This window comes from Beta vulgaris, chromosome 7 (assembly GCF_026745355.1).
Source record: "Beta vulgaris subsp. vulgaris cultivar EL10 chromosome 7, EL10.2, whole genome shotgun sequence".
Lineage (NCBI taxonomy): Eukaryota > Viridiplantae > Streptophyta > Magnoliopsida > Caryophyllales > Amaranthaceae > Beta > Beta vulgaris.
Window position 1 is genome coordinate 48,466,902 of NC_079208.1, and position 16,546 is coordinate 48,483,447.

General features: G+C 37.4%; 1 protein-coding gene across 1 annotated transcript; it reads left to right on the plus strand.

Moving 5' to 3' along the window:
* Positions 1-5,096: 5,096 nt before the first annotated feature.
* LOC104908709 (uncharacterized) lies at positions 5,097-14,774 on the plus strand. Its single transcript, XM_010697854.3, has 10 exons — positions 5,097-5,251; positions 5,811-5,956; positions 6,222-6,321; positions 6,534-6,677; positions 6,938-6,996; positions 7,566-7,633; positions 7,740-7,791; positions 8,207-8,347; positions 12,579-13,172; positions 14,192-14,774. The coding sequence occupies exons 2-10, from the start codon at positions 5,834-5,836 to the stop codon at positions 14,411-14,413; spliced, it is 1,503 nt and encodes a 500-aa protein (XP_010696156.2). The 5' UTR covers positions 5,097-5,251; positions 5,811-5,833; the 3' UTR covers positions 14,414-14,774.
* Positions 14,775-16,546: the final 1,772 nt, after the last annotated feature.

Sequence of the window (16,546 nt, forward strand, 5' to 3'; positions counted from 1 at the left end):
TTGAAATGTAATCCGAACATAGTAGTTTCGTTATCATGAATTTGAGATATATATTTTATATATTTCTTATTTTTGCGTCAATCTTATGTTCTTAACACGTGGCTTTTAATTTTCTATTATTTAATAACAACAAAATAACTTAATATAATAATAACAATGACATTTATAATGGTAACAACAAGATTAATAATAATTACCAATATTAATAATTAATAAGTACAACAACAACAATAATAATAATTTTTTTGAACAAATGTACTAGTAAATAATAATACACCCTTTGTATTTTTTTTATCTTTGTCACTTAGAATCTTGACACTATTCACAATAAGAGATAATCTTTTAGATTTTTCTCAATATATAAGAAAAAATATAGTCATGTGGGGTCTTGTTTGATTCGTCTCAATGAGTACTTTATTAATATTCAATTATTATAATTTTTATTAATATGTAGTGAAAGATATTTAATAATAATAAGTTTTTAAATATAAGCATGATATGATCTGAACTGATCTGATCTGATCTGATCTGAACTGATCTGATCTGATCTGATCTGGTCTGATCTGATCTGATCTGATCTGATCTGATCTGATCTGATCTGATCTGATCTGAACTTATTTTTTCTGATCTGATCTGATCTGAACTTATTTTTTCTGATCTGATCTGATCTGATCTGATTAGATCTGAAATAAGCAAAAATAAGGTGAACTGAACATAGCCTTAGTTCCCATCACTAAACAACAATTTACAAAATAATGGGAAAGCTCTAATTTTTTTGAAAAATGGAAAATGGAAAATAGAAAATAGAAAAATGAATCTAGAAAAGAAAGAAAGGACAAAAAGGGATGACGTGTTGACTATGGAAATATTACCATGACCTTAAATTTTTGGTGATTTGCTTGGTCAATTGGGGACTTTTTCCCGATTAAGATTTATTTTATACATTTTTCTTCATATTGTCGAAAAGTTAATACTTTCTTGTTTTAAAATAGTTGGAATATTTGTTTTTTAGTTTGTCCTCACTTATTTTTTTTTTTTTGGAAGAACTTAAAAGGGAACTAATTTATTAAATCATAAATCGCCAAAGCCAAAATATCATTCGGAACATCGTCAATCCACATACGTTTACCCACTTCCATAGGATGAAGATGAGCTAAACCATGTGCAACTTTGTTCCCATAACGTTTCACAAAAACCCAAACAACAGAAATAAAACTAGCAGCTAAAACTAAAATATCTTCGATAATCAGATGAAACTACTAGCACCAGCTTCCTTGCATTTGAGAGCGTTCACCACCACCAAACAATCGGACTCCATCATGACATAGAAGAACCCCAAATCCTTAGCCAGCCGAAGACCCAACAAGATAGCCTTAGCTTCCGCCACACGCCCCTCCCAGCTCACCATCATCTGCTCCACCGTACAACCGAGAATAGCACCATCTACCCCACGACAAACCTCCCCCAACCCCGTTCCAGCAACCCCTATAACTCCCGCATCCGAGCTCACCTTCACAAACCCCGCCTCATGAGGCTTCCATTCAGTCGGGTGAGCAGCAGCCCCCACCCCCTTTCCTTTCAAATTCGGAGAACCAACCTCCATGACCTCCTTATGAATCTTGCGCGCATACGCAAGGGTGTTCTCCGAGCTCATAAACTCTTGCTCTGTGACCCCTTTGCACCGAGCTCCCCACACCGCCCAGCATAAGGTGAGAAACAAAGCTAGTTCATCCTCATCGAACCTGCTAAAACACCAATTCCACCAGTCCGCAATTGTGAAACAACCCCTCGGTACATCAATTTCTAGCTCCCACACGCCTTGCGCTAACCCACACCAATATAACGCATGCAGTCCCTGCTCTTCAACTGCACCACACGTACTACACGAAGCATCAATAGCTGCAATGCGTCGGCTCAAACCTTTCCTAGTTGGAAGGGCCTCAAGACATGCACGCCATGCGAAAACCTTCACTCTTGGGAGCACTTTGTCCCCCCAAATTGTCTTCCACATTGTTGTAGTACTTGATGAAGTCCCTTCACTAGCAAACCAATTGTCATTCATCAAGGCTTTGTAGGCCGACCGAACCGAGTACACACCACTCTTTTCCAAATCCCAACACCACACATCATTAGGAAACCGAAGACTTAAAGGAGTATTCAAAATCCTCTCCACTTCAAAGGCAAAACGAGTTGTGAAATGAGATTTACATCCCAACTCCACGAAATTGGATGAATCAAAAACTCCACCTCAAGGTTAGGATTAGCCTTCCCTCTATGTGAAATAATCCACCGCGACCCAAGGATCCAGGGATCCTTCACACTCTAATGCTCTCACCATTCCCCAGACGCCACCTTATCCCTCGTCTAAGCACCCATCTAGCTTCACAAATTCCTCTCCAAGTATAGCTAGGACAAGAACCCAACTCCACTTCCATAAAGAAGAATTAGGATAATATGTAGCCCTCAAGACTTGTTCCACCAAGCTTCCCTGATGCATAATGAGTCTCCAAGCTTGCTTACCCAACAAAGCCCAATTGAACATTTTCATGTCCTTGAAGCCTATACCACCCTCTTCTTTCGGTCGACACAACTTCTTCCATGCCACCGAATGAATTTTTCGTTCCCCACTTTTTTGACCCCACCAAAACTGAGCAATCAACGATCTTATCTCATCACAAAAAGAAGATGGAAATTTAAAGACACTCGTCGCGTAGGTAGGAAGAGATTGGGCCACAACCTTTATCATGACCTCCCTACCAGCTTTTGAAAGAACCATCCCCTTCCAACCTTGTAGCTTCTTCCACAACTTCTCCTTCAAACCCCTAGTAATCACCTTCTTAGATCGACCAACCACATTTGGAAGCCCGAGATATCTGTCATGAACGTCCACCACTTTAACCCCGAGAAAATGAGAGATGGACTCCCGTCTAGTAACAGGCACACCACAACTGAAAGAAATCGTAGTCTTATCAAAGTTAACTTTATGCCCTGAAGCCAGCTCATAAGTAGTTAAGGCTTGCTGTATAGCTTCCGAGTCTTGCATAGAAGCTTTAACAAATATAATACAATCGTCAGCAAACAGCAAGTGATTGATAGACGGGGCAGTGGGGCCAATTTGACTCCTCTCAATGAGCCAACCTCCTCAGCTCTTCTCAACAGATAGGAAAATACTTCAGCACATAATATGAATAAATATGGAGACAAAGGGTCCCCCTGTCTCAGCCCTCTCTTTGGAATGAACAGATTCGAAGGTTTCCTATTAATAAGCACATAAAAAGTGACTGAACGCACACAAGTCATAACCTTATCTCTCCACCATGTATCTACACTTTGATTAACAAAAATAATTTTATCCAGAAAAGTTTTTAGGCGATTAGCAAGAACTTTAGAGACAAGCTTATAAATAACATTGCACAGAGAGATAGGTCTAAAATCAGGCATAGCTGTAGCATTACTCTTTTTAGGAATGAGAGTAATAAAAGTATGGTTCAATTGATCAGACATCTGCTCACCCCTCAAAATACTTAAGACAGACTGAGTCACATACTGACCCACAATATGCCAATATGACTGAAAAAACATAGGACACATACCATCAGGGCCGGGGGCCTTAATAGGATGCATATGAGACAAAGCAAACTGCACCTCATCCTCTCTGTACGAAATTCGCAGACTCTCATTCATCTCCCAGTCACACGAGCATTGAAGTCACTCAAAGCAGCATAAATCATAGAAGGATTTGATGAAGTAAACATCGACTTGAAATACCGCACAACTATCCCTCCAATCTCATCATCACCCACCTTCTAACTCGCCATCCTCGTCAACTAACATGCGAATAGAATTTTTTGGTTTTCGACCTGAAGCCCTTTGATGAAAGAACTTTGTAATTCTGTCACCCTCCTCAAGCCACAAGCTAAGAACTTTGTATTCAAAAGTCACTTAGTTTGAACACTCTCATTTTTATAGTATATTTCATCCGTTTTTTAGATTACACTATTTGTTATTTGAGACTATTAATGACAACTTTGTTGAACTATCTCGCATCATTATATAGGAAAAAAAAATAATTCGGGGATTTTCTCAATGTAAGGATTCCAAATATCAAATTTTTATAATTTTAATATACGCTATTAAAGATATTAGCATTAAAAGTAACTTTTCGTTAAATTTGAAAAAGCGAATGGTGCGACTAAAAAAAAAACAGATGAAGTGTTGTAGTTTTTAACATCTCTTTATCCCAAAGTACCTTGATATGCCTAGAAAAATTAGTTTGTAGGACTTCATATATATGCCTCATTTATGCTTTGTCTTCTCATCCTTTACACCGATACGAAATCATTAGCCAAAGTGTTTAAGTATAGTGATGTAGATGAGATTTAATATCAGGATATCAGGATTTGGATTTCATCCCCATAAGACTTTACCAACTAAACTAGATGAAATCTACAAGGTGGGTTAACATTTAATCGGATTGTTGTCTTAAATTCGTTTCTAATGTAGGGGGAAAGTTATTGTGTGTGAAGAAAACAAAGAGAATCAATTTATTAAATACTATGACTTAACTTTGGTACCAAAAATCTTGTGAGATGCAAAATATGAGTTGTCGTTTTGACATCTCACTATGAGTTGCCAATACTTTATCTCAAAAGAGCTACCTACTGGCTTATGTCAAACAATCATTAACATTAACATGAGATGCTAAATTTCGCTTTTTTTTTTACTGGAGAAGTTCAGCAAGAGCCAATTAATCTGTCTTAAGCCCAACCTTTCGAAACCCACATCAAAGGCGTAATGCAGGCCAAAAAGAGCAACAACAACATCAGCTTCAAGTAAACTCGTTTAAGTTAGTTCCAATCTACACGTAAATATTAACAGAAATGGATTATATCATACTAAAATTGACTATATTATATAAAAACTAATTACATAAAAGATGATTATATTATATAAAAACTGAATATATGAAATAAAAACCGACTATATCAATAGTAACGGATCGTGTCATATGATTTTCCCCTCCGGTAGTGTGAATCTGGTCCGTTCAATTTTATTTTTTCCTCCCTGTTCACTTATGTCTATTTAGGACAATCTCGATATTAACCTCTCGCGAATTGATGTTTGTAAAGAGAAGTTCAGTAGTTCAGTAGTTCAGTCCCTGTTTAGAACATTCATCAAATCTCTCTCTTTCTATCTCTCTCCCTACTCTCTATATTACAACTCAGTTAACAAGATATAGTCATCTCAAGAGGTTTGTTCTTTATTTCTCTTATCACTTTAGTGAATTTCTCCATTTACTATATCTCAAATTTCGCGAATTTTCTTTTCTTTTCTTCTGTTTTTTTCCCATGTATGAACCAACTTTAATTGCTATTGATATTCTTGTATAATGCTCGATTATGTGAATTATAGTGCGTTTTGTTGGCTTATTAGGTTCTGGTTTCATAGTTTAGAGTCTAATTAAAATTGTTTTCTAATTTTTTGATTGTTTTTGTTAATTAAATGAAGAAAATGATATGAATTTTTTGTTCATATATGGGTCAATCTACTTATTAATATTCCTTTTATGAATATGTTGAACCCACTTAAATCCCATTCACCAACAGAAACTGCCAATTATCAGGATTATTCATATATCATAGATAGGTATTCCATCAGATGGAAATTTATTTGTCTCTTTTATTTTACTGTATGCATAGCTAAACTTTTCTAAGAGCCTGGAATGTTATAGTATATCCAACTTGAAGCTCATTTGTTTTAGCATAATGTCGAAAATCTGAAATTGTTTGATGTGTTTGTGTCACAAACAGTGGTAGGCTGCTTAAACTGGACAATGTATAGAGTTATTGGTGGAAAAAGCAATTTGGGTGTTTGTCCATTACAAGGTGTAAGGAGGTTCTTTTGCAATGTCACCGCCTCAGAAGTTTCGGCCTCAAGTAGCCATATAAATAGCAATGTGAGTTGGTAGATAGATGTATATTGATTGATTTTTTATTGACGAAGTCGTTATGCACAGTTGTTGTGGGGATCAGTGTTTATGAATTAAAATTTAGCCAACAGAATTGCTAGATGAGCTGACAAAAAATGTCGATGATGTCATTTTCTGGAGTGTTTCCTCACGAAGAAAATGTCTCCCTCCTTTCTAATTTCTATCCCATCTCTCTCTCTTCTCCTCCTTTCGGATTATTTGGGGTGTAAATTATTATTACTGTATGTACCAGGAAAATAAGGGAGGAAACCAATCAGCTAACGGAATTCAGCAATATGACATTGCTATTGTCGGAGGTGGCTTGGTCGGCATGGCTCTGGCATGTTCCTTGGGTTAGTCTAGATTACTATGTGTGGGTGCATGATAGCACTTGCTCCTTTTTTTTTGCCTCATCCCTCTTTTCCGTTTTTGATAATTTGCATCATTTATGAAGTTTTAGTCACCTGTGCTCTTATGAAAAACCATTAGTCATTTGATTATGGTAGTGTCTGTTCCCTACCGGAATGCCAGTTTAGGCTTTTAATATATCTCGTATTCCTTGCAGCGAGCTCTGCGATAACCAGAAAGTTAAGTGTTGCAATCATTGATGACAATCCTGCATTAAACTCTGGAGGTGGGATTAATAAAGACGAGCCTCCTGATCCTAGAGTTAGCACGGTAACACCAGCTGCTATCTCCTTTCTTGAAAGTATGTTGTCCTTCGTTTTAGTATATTTTGTGTATCAACTTTCAGAATACATAAATTGATTTGATCTACTATTCATAATATCCTGTGAAGTGATAAAATTATTCTAATAGTCGTGGTACTTTGTCAATAGGGGCAGTTGTTTTATATTTAATAATGTGTCCTTTTAGTATGTCAAAGTTAATAGGGCAAGACAATTTTCTAACTTATAATCTTTCTGATTTCCTATTTGATTTCCAGTTACTAAGAAGTAATTGTTGCAGATATAGGTGCTTGGAAGTATGTTGAACAGCAACGTCATGCTTATTTTGATAAGATGCAGGTAAGAATTGCTCTCAAGTTCTCTTGTTGTATGTTACTACGTACTCTTTGCCTATATTCGATCTTGGATATGCAAATGTTAGTTTTTGTCCTTGATATTTTCAGATGGCTCTAATTCGGGCTCAAATATCTTCATATAGATGTACATCCTACTTTCTAACATTATCTTTAAACTTTCTATGCTAGCTGTATTGAATGCTTGCATAATAAAAGGTGGTGCTTAGAGTCCAATACTGCTATGTGTTGCTGATCTTCCATTAGTGCATCTGTTTCTGCTGTTCAGTGGTGGTTGCATTTGTAAACCTTTCTTGTTTAGTATATTATGATATTATCTCTTTAATTAATGAATGAGACATGTCATTGTAGTCAGCCAAGATTGGAAGATAAGTAATGTACGCAAGGTCTCAATTTTGAAATGTGGGCATAGCAGAATGTTAATTTCATATTCTGCATGTGGAAGATAATTTTATGACTAATGTGCCATTATGCTTACCTTTTCATTTTCTGTTTCTGTTCCATCCTTGTAAACTTGGTGTCAGTTTATGATGTATAACCTGACTTTGCTTGTAGGTATGGGATTATACTGGTCTAGGGTTTACCAGGTACAATGCTAGAGACGTTAACAAGGAGGTACTTGGGTGAGTTATACTGTGAACCAAAATCATCTTTGAACATTGAAGTCAATGTGAATTGCAGATTGATGGTTTTATACAAGAGGGCTAACACAGGTTTTTCATATTTTAGGTGTGTTGTTGAGAATAAGGTGCTTCATAGCTCCTTATTAATGTGTATACAGGTACATTTCAGCTCTCAGTATTTTGATTATTCGTTCTTAATATATTAGTATAGGGAAACTTGGAGGTAAAAAAAAGCCCTCTTGCCAGAATCATTCTCGAAGCATTTTTCTCTCACAGTGCTTCTGTCGCATGAGTCAATAGAAGTTTTCAAACTCTTGGTTACTTCTAAGTTAGATTCCACCTCGCTTTAGATTAAACGTGTAGGCTATGGGTTTTCATCAGTATTGAAAATGTTATGAATGGCATCAATAAGTTTTTGGTAAAAACCTAGAAATAGTGAAGCCTCTAAAACATAGAGAAAAATTATCAACCTACTAACTTGGTTGCATTATACATAACTTCCATCCACATGTATAAAGTAGCTAATTGTGTTCTTTCTCTTCTCCTTATTATTGGATTGGAGAACTTGTACAGGAGAAGGACTTCCAGAAAACAGTACTTCCTTCTAGATTGGCTTCAATGGCTTTACAGTCAAGTATATCATCTACCAAGATGGACAGTCAATTAGCAAAGTTGGAGCTGGCAGATGGCAGCAATGTAGTTGCAAAATTGGTGGTAAGTACTTTACATTGCGTGTAAATTTTGCAATGACAGCAATATAAGTTTAGAAAGAAAGGGGCTGATGGAGAGACACAATATTTGATAAGAATTCAATCCTTTTATCTTGTTAGACTAGTATTTATCTGATGGCAACTTGGCATCTTCTTATGGTATTTCAATGGCAGTCTTAAATCATTACTGGATATAGACAGAGCATGTCGATCAGAGGTTGCTTTACACTATATGGTTTTATGTTCTTGTGGAAGGAGAGGCAAGAGATTTGTTTCATGCCTTTTGTCATTTTGTGGTGATCTATTCTTGATTTCCTGGCTAGGTTTGTGACAAATAATCTCACATTGTGTTTCTTACTTGCTTTAGGTCCTGATTCTCCACCCATTTCACAAAGATTTCTCACTTATGATCTTTGCCGTTTCAAATAGATTTACATTCTTTAGATTTATCCAATTTGGGTAAATTAATTTGGGTCCTAATACATAATAGACAGACTTAGTGAGGTAGTCTTTCAAGGCTTACTTTCTTACAACAAATAGTCGGTCGTAATGCTATTTGAGAAAGGCTCCTTAAGTGAAAGCCTTCACTTAGTGGAATTCGGTTCAAGATGAACAAAAGTTGTAAAGATGTGCGTATAGGGTATCTGCCCAGTGTTTACATCAAAAATCCTGTAATCCTTGGACCGAGTAAATTCTTTCTCTCTATCCATCCTCTTGCTTCTGTGTCTCTGTAGTCTGTAGTATGGTATCATTGAGAAATTCATAGGTCTCCTTTTTTATCTTCTCTGATAAGGTTTAAGAGGGCGATTATTTATTGCATTTTTTTTGGGGAGGATGTTTTATAGAGGAAAGAAAAATTTCCATGTCGATTCCATCTGACCTCACTGCATAATGCTCCTGTCTCTGTTTCTTAGATTGACAATGCTTGATATTACCAAAGGCAATCTCATCCCATGACAGGGAGATACAAGAGCTTACTTATGTGGTTGAGATTCTGGCTCCACAATCAGATAGAAGTATAGGATTCTAGGGTATGGAAGTGGAATCTATATGGGTTGCTTGTAATCTTTCCTATGTTGGTTTGCCCTATCCCCTCAGGGGCCACCTTTTATGGTGGCAAACTTCATTCGGAAAGCAGAGATTCATAAAGTGAGGGCTTCTGTGTGGACTTTGGCACCGGGGTAGGGTTATTACTAATGATACACATTATAAGTAAAGACCGGGTGTAGTATTTCACCTGGTAGCTGTATGCCATGCCGAGTTGATTGTGAGCCTTTTTCACATGTTGTTTACTGTGAGATGACATATCTTTGGATGAGGCTGCTTGTTTGCTTTGCATGAATAGTCTTCGGTTAGTCCATTAAATGCTTTAATTGGCTGCAGATTTGCTTTATGTTGGCTGTATGATATGGCATGGTGTAATATGGAGCTGTACGGTATAGACCCGTGGAAAACATTTTTAGTTGAGAAATTATATGTATCCTGATTTTCTTGTGGTCTAGTCCATACTGATATGTATGCATACTCCTTTATTATGAAAAACTTTTTGTTTGTCTATTTAAAGCAAAAAAGTTTGGTTTGGCTGTAAAAAGTTTTCAAAATTCCAGAATATTTATTGTTTATGATTGGATTTCCCAGGATGCCCTTACTTATTTTGAATAATGGACGGAGGAGTCCAAGTATTATGAAGGGTGTTTAGTTAAATCACATTATATCCTTAATTTTGAGGGGTGGGGACGAAAAGATTAAGATTTCCGGAGCAAGGAAAATACCCTTTTAGTCCCGGATGGAAGGATAATACAAAGTTAAGTGATCTGATTACTTTAGGAATTTGAGATTCATTCTGCTAATAGGAACTTTGGTGCATTTTGAATTTTAATGTGGCACAAGAAATGGAGAATGGGTTGATGAGGTTTCTTTTCTGCAGGTGGTAATACTTGTTATGTGTGATTGAGGGAAGTGAACATGGTTGCAGCATACCTTTTTACTAATATTTCCCTTTCTACTTTTCTCTCATATTAGTCCACACATTTACCCATGTCTATTTTTTAGATTTTCACTTTCCTGAAATTGTGTAAGAAATGTTTGTGGTAACAAAAAAGGGACGCGTGGAGTAGATGCAAAATTTAGAGATGCAATTGACTGTAGTGTTTCCTTCAGTTGTGGGTCCTTGTCCTTCATGAAGTGGATGTTTCACTTTAGTTATGGAAGGTTGTGGCAGTGTCTAAATAGAAGCAGATTACCAGGTGTTCAATTCACATTCAGATGCTTTCTTGCAAAGTAGAAAATCATGGTGGTGATTATTCTGCTAACTGTAGTAAGGTTGTTATTGGTTTTCAGCTGAACCAATCCACGATCTTTTGTAAATGAGCAGTGTACCATGTAGTGGCTGGAAAGGGGGAGATAAGATGCCCTGTGGGAATTTGTCAAGTTTTATGACTTATCTAATATCTAAAAAATTCATGCTTTTTGAAGAATAGTAGATAGTAATTACTACAGTTAGGAGAGCAAATAATCGTTTTTTCAAGTTCAGGATGCTATAACAGGAAAAGAAGACTCAGAGTGTGGCTAATAATCTTTTCATTTCTAGCATGTTGTATTTTGTCGATAGGCCAGCGTAAAACTTGGATGGAGTTTCTGCATACCATTGGTAGTCGAGAATAAATGTTATGCATAGGATGATTCTGTGATCATTATGATGCTTTGGGTCCTTCACTATTAGTGCTTCAGTTCTGGTGTTGGACTATGGTCTGAGGAATACTAGAAATCGGCAAACAATTTGCTCGGCTTTTGGCTCCTAAATCTGAAAAAGATCAAGCCCTCTTAACCAAAGATGAAGTGATTAACCCATGGATTTCAAAATCAAATGTGGTCGTGATCGTGAAAATATTCATGAAACCACTTTCATGGGCAACACCAATGGTTTGCGATTGTTGTGGCTTACTGGCTTTATATCGTGCTCCTGGTGAACTAAAAAACTTGACAATGTGGTCACCATGAGGCCGAGCTTCAATACCATGAATAAACCATTTTAGGCTTCATATTGATTGATACCATATATAGCCTGTACAGTTTTTGTTATATTACTTTATATGTCAAGTACCTTCAATAATTTTTAATTTCTTGTGAACTGCAAAACTTAAGACTGACTGTGAACCAATTTGCTGATTTTGAAAATAACTCTTACTGTTCCATAGTCATTTAGTTCTGGATGTTCTATTGCTGCTTTGGACACTTTACGACTCGTTTGTTAGTCGTTAATAAAGCGGTAGTGGGAATGAATTCTAAGTGTAATTTTATTAGGGAAGCACCCTTAAAATCTCCACAGGGAGGCATTTTTTCTCCATCGCAAACAATGTCACCCATAAACTTGTGTTTTTGTATCCAAGGGGAAGCAATTTTCAATTTTTTATTACCACTCATTACCACCTATAAGGTCGTATTGGATGGGAATGAAAATTCAAGAATAAAAGTGGACACTTTAGGATAAATTAGCATTACCATGAGCATGGACACTGATATTCTTCACAAATTTCCAAACAAATTCATTCCCATTACCACCATTTATAACCAACTAGCAAACGGGCCATTAAGGGAATATTCTTTATATTTTATGTTTGATAAGTACCAAAGAATTAGAATAAGGGTATAGTGATTATGAGAGTGATGTTTTCTAGATTTCCTCCTAAATAATCCTCCATCCTCAAATTGTTAGTAATTTTTCTGCATTCAGGTATTCTAATATAATTATCAAGTCTTGTAATTAGAAACAAGCTAAAGCATTTAAGACTAAGCTAAAGAGCTAGTGATGACAAATAAAAAGGGTTGGCAGTAAATATCCCTAATAGTATGGCAATTAACAACTGTAGGACCAAGGAAGTATTTGTTATGCCTTTTGTGGGAGACATTCCTTGACCATTGGAGTTCATGGCACTTTACCTGCTGACACCAATTGCAAAAAATGAATTGGATGGGGAAATATTGTTCTTTCACAGTTGATCCTTCCCCAATATTTTAACCATTTTTTTTGTGTTAGGGTGGTACGAATATTTAATGCATTATTCTTCAAGTCATGAAGGTTTTAACATTGACTCTGTGAAGTTGTAGGATCTTCTTTGCTCTTTATTCCTGTCTCCTCATTGATTATGTCGTGTAACTTCCCAATTTACCTTAAGCATAACTTGTTGGCATCTAGTTGTTCTATTACATGTAATTTACAAGAGCTCTTATCCCAGGTTGGAGCTGATGGAGGTAGGTCACGTGTTAGGGAATTGGCAGGCTTCAGATCCACTGGCCGGAAGTATCCACAAAATGCAGTTATCTGCACAGTTGAACATCCAATGCCTAACCATTGTGCGTGGCAAAGGTTTCTTCCTGCAGGACCAATTGCACTTCTGCCGATAGGGAACAATTATAGTAATATTGTTTGGACAATGAGCCCAAAAGAGTCGTCAGATTGCAAAGCCATTACCGAAGATGATTTTGTGAACGCTGTAAATCGTGCAATGGATTATGGATATGGTCCTCATCCACAGTCTAACTCAAGTATTGATAAGATTTTCTCTAGCTTCTCGTCAGATTTGGTCTCATCCAATGAGTCTTTTGAAGTTCCACCAAAGGTTGTCAGGTTGGCATCGCAAAGAATGGTGTTCCCACTGTCTTTAGTTCAGACTAGTACCTACGCTAAAAGACGTGTCGTTCTCATCGGGGATGCTGCCCACACTGTTCATCCTCTAGCGGGTCAAGGAGTTAACCTCGGTTTTGGAGATGCGTCTGTTCTTTCGAAAGTTATCTCTGAGGGTACTGCCGTTGGTATTGACATAGGACAGGTACCATCTCCTGGAACTTCTTATTATTACTTGTATAGTCTTGTGTGGAGTCACATCAGTCCTCTTTTGTGATCTCAGAAGAAGAAAATACACCTTGGAAATTTATAAACAGGAACCTAATTGAAAATAGAGACATACAGGATATATGCATATCATTGAATCCCTTGAAAATAGTCACATCAGTCCTCTTTTCTGAATTCAAAAGAACAAAAAACACCTTGGAAATTTATTAACAGGAACCTAATTGAAAATAAAGACATACAGGATATATGCATATCATTGAATCCCTGCAGTTTTATTTGAGCCCTGTTCTCTTCACCTCATTTTATTGATTCTAATTTATTTTTACTTTATTATAACTGAATTTCTCTAATTAGAACTGATTTTTGCTGATCATAACTGATTAAAATTGTTTTTTACTGATTGTGCAGTGTTTTTCTTTTATCAAATTACTGATTAAAATTATCTTTTATTGGTTAAAATCTGAAGAGAACAGAGTCTAAGTTAGCTACCAGGCACACACCTTCCTTGTTTAATTGCCAGGCCTATCTGACGAGCCTTATCGAAACTAGCATCATTTCTAGATGTAATTATTAATCAGGGCCCCTTCTTAACAGACTTTAATAGCTTTCTTGCTGTGTATCCTCCTTGTTGCAGTCTTGCTGCTCTCTTACTTTCTTTTTGGAAGGTTATGTTAAGCCTTCTGAAAACTTCTTGTTTGAACAAGGATCATGTTTACGAGATAAGCTCAGGTGAAAAACTAGATATATGTGAAATTTATGTGTTAAAAATTTTCCGAATATAAGATCTGGAAACTCATAACATAGGAGTATTATCTGTATGAAAAAATAAATTGGAAGCCTAAAAGTTTAACGTATCAAAAAAGAAACCGGACATATAAGCTAGGATAGAGGGAGAATTGAATAGATATGTAAGGTGTGGAAAGGTAAGGTTTGCATTTTCTATCAGCTTAAAATCCTGTCAAACTGAGCTCTTGTGCATTTGATGGCCTGTCACAGCTCTCTCTATTACAAAGGTATGAAGCAGAGCGGAAGGCAGCAAATTTCATGATGGCTACTATCCTTGATGGTGTGCAGAAGGCATACTCATATGACTTGGGACCGTTAAACGCAGTAAGAGCTGCTGCATTCCATGGAGCACAGTACATTTCACCTTTGAAGAAGAATATCATCTTATATGCATCTGGTGAAAAGAAGCTGCCATTTTTCTCCTGGAGTTAAAGTACTTTGGCGATAGCTCTGTAGGATTCTCTAGTCACCGTCGTGTTGGTTGCCGGGATTTCACCACTGGATATTGCGCTGTGGGATTTCACTAAAATGCAAACTCTGGTTTAGCCTCTTAAGCAGCAAAAGGATAAGAGAAACTACTAAAGTAGTTTGTATTCTTGTTGTCTGTGAATCTTGGATAAAACATTGAATTTGTGTGACCCACCTTGTGACTATGCAATCAGTTGGATCCTGTTTTAAATGAGTTAACTGCTTGTAAATATTGTTATTCCTTGAAAGGGTGCAGTGTAGTACGTTAAGCTGAAGTCAGTTTGGTTGTTTATCTTTCTTTTATTTCTTTTATCTATTGCTGTCAGTATGCTGTGTCTTCAGTCGTGACTTGAGGCCTAGCTAGTGCAAAATGATTTAAACTTGAGCTTCCACAAGAAATAAAATATAAAATAAAATACCATAGTGATTAGTTTGATAGTCGATAATAAATGATAACAATGTTAATAGATTTTCATAAAGAGTTGGTAACATATACCTCATTTTAATATCTATAGTAAGATCTCTCTATCTTCAAATAGTTATTTTGTTACTAAAATTTCATTTTACCATCCTTTTCCACTAGAGGTGGTATTGAATGACAAATGAAGTACTTTTTCCATATCAAATTACATGCAACAATTCAGGTTGCACGGTCTTCTAGGTAATATTTCTTAAGCGTTAATTAACAAAAATGAGGGTTAGTGTTTAATATAATTAACCACTATCAAATACCACCACCAATACCATCGCAACGCCACCACCACCACCACCACCGAAACACCACCATCATCAAAACACCTTCCTGTTGCCCCCGAAACTCGAATCCAAAATTAACCAAAGGCGTTCCTACTGCCTCCACCATCACCCACCACCATCAAAACACCGTCAAAACCCGCTCCACCATCAGAACCTGTTCCACCATCAAAACACCTTCATACTGCCCCCATCACCTCCATTAAAACACCTTCCTAAAATCCATTCCACCTCCACAACAACTTGAAGGGGAAAGAAAGAGATCGAAGAGAGAGAAAGAGATGGAGGATATAGAACGAAGGAAGATGGAGGTGAGAGAACGACGAGAAAGGAGATCGAAGGTGGTAGGGTGGTTGTGTGGTGAGAGAAAGGAGATCGATGGAGGATGTCGGTGAGAAAAGGAGATCGATGGAAGATGGAGGTGAGAGAAAGGTGAATGATGGAGGTTGTCTGCGGTTTTGGGCGGGTGGGGCAGGAGATCGAAGGTGGAGTGTCACAAAGGTGATGATGATTGAGGTGGGTGGCTGAGGACGTATGAAGGACGCTGATGGGTGGCGCACTAGTCCACCGGTGGATGGGAAATGATGGCAACATGGTGGTTCATGGAGCGTGAGAAATGACGGCGGTGGAGCGAAGGTGGCTTTGGGCTGGCGGGGGAGGATATTGAAGAGAAATGATGACGGTGGTGGTTTTGGGCTGGTGGGGGATGCCGACGAGATTGGTGATGATGATGGTGGTGGTGGAGAGAACAATGGTGATGGAGAAGGAGGGGAGAGACGACAAGAGGATGGAGTCATGGATATGGGAGCATGAGGAGAGAGAAATGGTGGTGGGTGGTGGAGTAAGGTGGTATTGAAGAGAGAGATAGGGGTTATGTTTAGGTTGATTAATTTTGATTATGTTTGTAATTGATTTGATTTGGGTAGTATAATACGTGTCTTAGTTTTTTGAGGGCATCACTATTTATCGTCCGTATTTACTTAAAATCGGCCGTATTTTTTTCAAGATTTTCCTAGACTAACCCTATATATACTTATTCTCTTTCTCCTCCTCTCACTCTCATTCTCACTTTCTCTCACCTTACCCCAACCACCATGGACAACCACCACCACTTGAACCACGACCACCGGAACCACCACCACAACGGCGACCACCACCAACATCGGAACCACCGTGAATTTTTTTTTTCGTTTCTTCCATGGAGGAAACGAAAATTCATTTCGTTTCCTTGGTGTAGGACATGAAAAAAAAATCGCGGTGGTGGTTTCGATGTGGTGGTGGTTTCGGTGTGGTAGTGATTTTGGTAGTGGTGGTTTCGGTGTGGTAGTGATTTTGGTGGTGGTG